General features: G+C 36.7%; 1 protein-coding gene across 2 annotated transcripts in view; it reads left to right on the forward strand.

Moving 5' to 3' along the window:
- SGCD (sarcoglycan, delta (35kDa dystrophin-associated glycoprotein)) overlaps nt 1-7,629 on the forward strand; it is a 426,477-nt gene that overhangs the window by 316,183 nt on the left and 102,665 nt on the right. For both annotated transcript variants that reach the window (XM_011947661.1, XM_011947660.1), the window contains one exon: nt 3,404-3,476. In XM_011947661.1, the coding sequence (XP_011803051.1) occupies nt 3,404-3,476 (73 nt within the window). The remainder of the gene's footprint in view (nt 1-3,403; nt 3,477-7,629) is intronic.

Raw genomic sequence — 7,629 nt, forward strand, 5'->3', positions numbered from 1 at the left:
GAAAAAATTTATCAAAGCAAACTCTGTTAAGCTAGTTTAAATTCTTAATCAATTTTATAAACAGTATACTTAAGTAATTTCTGATTTTTAAAAGAACATTTCTTGAAATTCTTACTTTTGAGATCAGTTCTTCATGTACAAGAAGTGATTCATCATAAATTTTCTATATCAAATTTCAGTGATGGTATTTGCTGTCCTAGTAATTTTTCTGTCCACTGTTTCTCCCAAATCCAATTTTCCTGTGTGACATTTTGCAGATATAAATTTTTCTTTCAGTATTTAGTCCACAGCAAATTTTTACATGTATATAGTTTTAGATAATTTGTCATTTTTCATAAAATTTAATTTTCTCAGGTCAATCTTTGGAGTTTTAAAGAATTACAGCATTTTAAGGGTTTTGATATTTTAGTTAAGTTTCATTTTTGCTGTCTGCCATTTTATCTATTATGAGGTTTATTTTCTGGTGATTATTTCTACCTATTAAATGCAGTCTAAATCGGATAAAAGTCTGTTACTTTTTTTTTTTCCTGAAACGCTGAGAAAATGTTTTGCAATTTCCTTTGATACTACAGTATTATTTTTTCTTCTCATTAGAAAAAAGAGGTTGCTAAAGGCAATTATCTGCTTAGATAAGATTGTAAATCTCATAAAATTTTAGATTTGGGGGTTAACAGTTTAACTCTGATGCTTATCCCTCATTTAAGAATTGGGGAAATCCAAAACCAGAGATTTTTATCTGACTTGCCTAAGATCATAGAGATAGGACTAGATTTCAGTTCTCTTGACATCCAGGACACTGTGTGGGAAAAGTATGACAAAACTGAGATCTGTACTTGAGTATCCTTTCTGGAGAGGAGAAGCTGGCTTTTTGTTACTATGGCAGTGGAGTGCATTTGAGATGTTTTTTTTATTTTATTTTTTTACAAGTTTACCCCCTACCTGTGCTAGCAGGGAAAAGAGCCATTGAGCTGATCTTTATGGTGATTCAGAGCACTTTAGATAGATCCTGTCACATGCTTTATAAGTTCCTGATTGATTGTATGGAATTAAGTTATTGGGCAGAGAACCAGCTAATGGAAACACATTGATGAAATCATTTTTGAGAGACATTAAATGGAACTTAAAATAAAGCTGAAATGACTTTATGGATTTTTCACTCAAACTGTTTATGAACATTTATTGCCAGCAAATTATATTGTGTCAAAAGAGGGAATCAGTAGGTATGGTTTTAATAGAAACCTTTTTGAAATAATAAAATTGAGAATAATTCATTATCTGAGAAAATGGAGAGAGGATGGGATGGGGAAATTCATCCTGAAGGATGGTTGTCTACTCTGGAGCTTCTGTGAAAGTGAAAAACGGTGTGAAAATCAGAAACCTGATAGCACTTGGAAAGAAATGGTCTTTTTGAAGAGTATTAATATCTCATCTCATTATAGATGTGAATTGTTTTGAGAAGAAAGGTGATTGAGGATTTAGCAAGCATTGCTTGATGGTATAAATATTGATATTTGCTCATATCTCATAAAAAGATGAGGATGTAAAGGAGTGACAATCTGCTGAGGGGGACAGTCTAGAGGAGTGATCAAAGGCATCAATTTTAGAACGGAAAGATTAGAGTTCAAATCCTACTCCTCACTCAATCACCCCTCCCACTTCCACTTAGTTGTGTGACCATAGGACAAATTTCCTGACTTCCCTGAACCTCAAAGATACGAACAGTCTCCACTTCATAGGGTTATTCTGGTGATCATATGAGAAAGTAGAATATCCAGTAAAGTTTCTAGTTCATAGTAAATGCTTTAAAAATGTTATTTTGGAAAGAGTCATAGAAGATCTGGATAAGAAGAAGGACGAATAAGAATCATAAACATTATATAATATTACTGCTGATTGCTTTGTGACAGAGATCTCATTCAGCCTTCCAAGATTCCCAGGAGATAAAGGTACTATCAACACACTTTCTTTTGAGAGAGGGAAACTGAATATCACGGAGGTTGAACTTCATGCCCAAGGTCATTCCACTAATGAGTGGCTTTGAAATCTTCCCCTAAGAAGTCTTATCAATGAGTCTGTCCTCCAGTATGTGGAACATATGGACTCCCATTGGCCAAAATCCAGCGAGAACACAATCAGAGTATTTGGTTGGACCGTGGGAGCTGAGGGAACATGAGCGTCTTGTTCTTCACTTCCTTTCTACATCCAAAGCATGTCAGTCATTTGCCACCTCTACCTGTCAGAGCCTATCCCTCTAGATTTTGCTGGCTTGCCATTCAGTGGACACCAGCTCACCCTGGCACTGAGAAAGCAATAATTTAATACTCCCATAGAAGCATCAGTACCATTTGGAAATGAGTCCAGTAGAAGCCTTCAGAACCTAAAATCAACCTGGCTATATCCCGTATATGACCTTGTCTCTGCCCACACAGAGCTTAAGATCTAGTTGACAGAACACCACACCATTCAAAAGCATGTTCTTTGTTGAATGTAATGGAGCATTTCTAAACATGATAACAATGTAAGAGGATTATAAAAATTCACACATGGGAGCAAGATATTCTCCCCTCCTTACAGCATCAAAGTACACCAAATGTATAAAAAAGAAACACTTTTACTTCAAAGTACAGGGTACTGCCTCAGCTAAGTTTAATTGAAAAACTAATATCTAGTGCAATTGTCTGTGATAAACTGAGGTTTAAATGATTTGAAAACACTTTGGGAGCAGACAAATCAGATAATCGCTATTTTTATGGCTGCAAAGGTTCGAATGGTGTTGACAAGTTGTAAAGATAAAAGCTTATAGCACAGTCAAGAGCTAAATGTCTAGATTGGGTTTGGGATCAATGTTAATACTCAAAGTGTAAAAGCTCTGAACTTCAAATGATCTCTCATAGTGTTCTGTTTTGCTTAACTTTTAAAGATGATAATGTAGAACTTTATTTACTGAAAAACTTTTGCTAGTCATTAGGCAAATACTAACCCACTGCGTGGATGTCATATGTGTTATGTGATTTGTGCCATGCATTGCAGTAACAGAGCTTTGGTTGCTGTTTTTCAAAACATTTCCAGTTGGGTGACTATTAATAGTTTCTGAGAGACAACAGTCAGACCTTACCATTTCTAGGCATCTTTTCCTTTCTGAAGCCGAGATGGAATTTGCCTCATGGTTTCACTCTGATCTCAGCAAGAATGTTTTCAAAAGAAGTTCCTTGTTTTTTCAAGGGCTGTTTGCATGAGTGGTTCAATGCTTTCCTATCATGGAGCTCTAAAGCCGCTGGAAAAATATGTGGGAATTGGGCTGTATAATGGATTCGCTGCATTTAGCTCCAATCAGTGTGCTGATTGTGCCTCCAGGTGACTCCAGTATCTCCAATCTCTGTTTGCTTTTCTCTTTTGTTTACAGGAGCGGAGGGCACCGTGTTCCCTAAATCTATAGAAACACCTAATGTCAGGGCAGAGCCCTTCAAGGAACTAAGGTAAACTTCTGACTTTGGTTTGCATTGATTAATGGCTATTGCCTTGCTCTGCGCAACTGGCCAATGATTCATTCTGAATAAATAGTAAGTGTCACAACGTGAATACATAAATTGAAAGAGGTTGGAGAGAACCAGAAGGTAAGCTACAACCAAAAGAAAATTTTCTTTGAGAACTTAAAATTGAGGATCTGGGTGGGGTAAAAGATTGCCCACTTTGTGAAAGTTAGATTCATTCATTTGGAATGTTTGTTATCTGCTGTATTTTGTGGTACCCAAAACCTATCCAGTTAGAGAGCTAGTTGGTAATTGGTTCTGATCATCCCAAAGAAAAATGATATCTAAAAGAAGCTGAAGTCTAAATATAATACAGATGTCTTACTGTGTAACAAACTCTCCACTACTTGGGGTGGTATGGTACTAGAAAGAACCCCCTTCTGCAGATGTTCCAGGTGCTGATGTTAATCTTCAAATATTTATAAATGTGCTGCCTTAGCAGAGAATGACTCTGAGATGCTGTGTACTCAGCACCAGCAACCAAGGAAAACGCAAAAGAACAGATAGATGGATAATCAGACAGACAGACAGACAGAGAGAGGGCCTGAAAACCATTCCAGCCACCAAACAACCATCTGATTGTCCCTCCCCACAAAAGGTATTTAAAACGGTATGTTGAAACAAATAGAACTATTCTTTCTATTGCTTCAGTTATTCATCATAATTGTGATGAATTCAGTGAATACTGGTTTTTTTTTTTTTTCATTTCTGGTGGTTCTTTTACCTAAAAGCAATCATAAATCACCAAATGACCACATATGGCACTGAATAACTATTTCATAATAGACATCAACCATAGGCACATGTACTTGCATTGCACAAATCATATCTGCTCTTTCATGATGCAGTCTGAAGATCTATGCTTTGCTAAAAAAACAAGAGCCATGTTCGAGCTTGTGTTTCTCTTAACAGAAGCACAAGCTCAGTAAGTGGAAAATGTATCACCTCATTATAAAACCCATGGCATTTTTTGCAAAGTCTATAAGTCTGGATGGCTGTAAGGAATAAATTGGGCCAAAGGAAGAGGATAGTTGGTGGAGAATGAGTATCTTTTCATAACAAAATCTCACATAGAGTGGGCTGTATTTTTAAGATTACGCATCACACCACAAGGTTCTACTTTTTACTAGCATAACTATCTTCAGCAGAGCTTCCACATGCCTGAACTTACCTGATTCTCTGTCAGCTAGTTCCTATGTTTCATATAAGATACTGAAGCTAGAATCTTTTAAGCAAATGCATCTGAGAAGACTTGCATTTTAGGACTCTATGAGAAAGAGTTATTGCCTGAGAGTGCAATGAACCCTCGTGTCTGTGATGGAAGAGGTCTTTCGAGACCAGCTAATGAGTGGCCTGGTTCCCTTTCTTTACACAGTCTTCTGTAGAAGCAGGTTTCTTACAGAACTAGTCAGTAATTAGTGATGATTAGCCCCAAGAAAAAGTGCTGTCTAAAAGAAGCAGGACTGTAAATACAATACAGATATATTTTCTATGGAACAAAGCTTTTCATTACCTAGAAGATCTGGGAAATATAAGAGGAAAGGAGTTAGGCTGTCTTGTCTTTAAGCAGTAAAGTAAATCTTCTGTAGTTAAAAACAAACCCAACCCAAACCAGTGAAACAAAAAGACAACTCTCCAAACATTAGCCCACTCTAGAGATGCATAGCCTAAAGAACACGGAGCAGAGTATTTGCACATGTTATGCTGGAGACATAATTGTAATGTTTGTTACACAACTTATAAACAACCTTGAAACTTGCCTTTAAAAAGTTAAACCTCCACAATTTACAAGTAAATCTCCTAAGTCCAGTGCAACAAAATAAATAAAGATTTCGTGTAGTTGGTTTATTTTCCGTGCTTCTTCTAAAGTTATAGGTATGTCCCACAGAGGCTAGAAAGCATGAAATTTTTTAAAATAATTTCAATTTTCATTTTAGATTCCAGGATACACGTGTAGGTTTGTTACATGAGTATACTGCATGATGCTGAAGTTTGGAGTACAAATGATCCGTCACCCAGGTAGTAAGAGTAATACCCACTAGGTAGTTTTTCAGCCTTTTGCCTTTTCTCTCTCCTCATCTAGTAGTCCCTCAGTGTCTTTTGTTCCCATCTTCGTATTCATGTGTATCCAGTGCTTAGCTGCCACTTATTAGTGAGAATGTGCAGTATTTGGTTTTCTGTTCCTGTGTTAATTTGTTTAAGATAATGGCCTTCAGCTATATTCATGTTGCTGCAGAGGACATGATTTTGTCATTTTTGTATGGCTTTGTAGTGTTCTATGGTATATATGTACCACATTTTCTTTGTCCAGTCCATCACTGACAGACACCTAGGTTGATTTTTGTGTCTTTACTATTGTATATTGCAATGAATATACAAGTGCCTATGTCATTTTGATAGAACAATTTATTTCCCTTTGGGTATATATCCAGTAATGGGATTGCTGGGTCAATTGGTAATTGTGTTGTCAGTTCTTTGAGAAATCTCCAAATAATGGCTGAAGTAATTTACATTCCCACAGCACTGTATAAGCGTTCCTTTACTCCACAGTCTCACCAGCATCTGTTGTTTTTTGACTTTTTAATGATACTCATTCTGACTGATGTGAGATAGTATCTCATTGTGGTTTTGATTTGTGGTGTGCAGCATTTTTCATGTTTTTTGGCCATGAGTATGCCTTCTTTTGAGAGGTGTCCTTTTATTTCTTTTGCTAACTTTTTAATGGGGTTGTTTTTTGCTTGTTGAATTAAGTTCTTTATAGATATTATGTCTTTGTCAGATATTAGACCTTTGTTGGGTGCATAGTTTGATATTTTTTTCCATTTTGTAGACTCGCTGTTTATCCTGTTGATAGTTTCTTTTCCTGTGCAGAACCTCTTTAGTTTAATGAGGCCCCACTTGTCAGTTTTTGGTTTTGATGCAATTGCTTTTGAGGACTTAGTCATAAACTCTTTCCCAAGGCCTATGTCCAGAATAGTATTTCTGAGATTCTCATATAGAATTCTTATAGTTTGAGGTCTTCTATTTAAATATTTAATCCATCTTTAGTTAATTCTTAAATATGGGGAAAGGTAGGAGTCCAGCTTTATTCTTCTGCATGTGATTAGCCAGCTGTCCCAGCACCATTTATTGAATAGGGAATCCTTTCCACATGCTTATTTTTGTTGACTTTGTCAAAGATTAAATAGCTATAGGTATGAGACTATTTCCGGTTTCTCTATTCTGTTCCATTGGTCTACATGCCTATTTCTGTATGAATACCATGCTGTTTTGGTTATGGTAGCCTTAAAGTACACTTTGAAGCTGAGTAATGTGACAGCTCTGGAGTTGTTCTTTTTGCTTAGGATTGCTTTGGGCCCTTTTTCAGTTCCATATGAATTTTAGGATTTTTTTTTTTCTAATTCGGTGAAGAAATGACATTGGTAGTTTTTAGATTACATTGGGCAGTAATACCATTTTAACAATATTGATTCTTTCATTGATTCCATGAGCATGGAATGTTTTCCCATTTGTTTTGTCAACTGTGATTTGTATCAGTGGTGTTTTATAGTTCTCCTTGTAGAGATCTTCTTCCTCCTTGGTTAGATGCATTCCTAGTTACTTTATTTTTTGTGTGGGATTGCTTTCTTGGTTTGGCTCTCAGCATGAATATTATTGGTGGACAGGAATGCTACTGATTTTTGTAAAATGATTTTATTTATCTTTATCAAGTCATTTCAGTCCTAGGAGCCTTTTGGTAGTCTTTAGGGTTTTCTAGCTATAGAATCATATTGTTGGACTGGGTGTGGTGGCTCACACCTGTAATCCCAGTGTTTTGGGAGGCCAAGGCTGGAGGATTGCTTGAGCCCAGAAGTCTGAGACAAGCCTGGGCAACATAGTGAAACCCTGTCTCTACCAAAAGAAAAAAAAAATTAATAGCCAGATGTGGTAGTGATGCATGTCTACAGTCCCAGCTGCTTGGGAGGCTAAGGCATGAGGATCGCTTGAGCCCAAGAATTTGAGTTTGCAGTTGGCTATGATCACACCACTGCTCTCCAGCCTGGTGGCAGAGCAGCACCTTCTCTCTCTCTCTCTCTCTCTCTCTCTCTCTCTCTCTCTC

The sequence above is a fragment of the Colobus angolensis genome, unplaced genomic scaffold (assembly GCF_000951035.1).
Source record: "Colobus angolensis palliatus isolate OR3802 unplaced genomic scaffold, Cang.pa_1.0 Scaffold27, whole genome shotgun sequence".
Classification (NCBI taxonomy): domain Eukaryota; kingdom Metazoa; phylum Chordata; class Mammalia; order Primates; family Cercopithecidae; genus Colobus; species Colobus angolensis.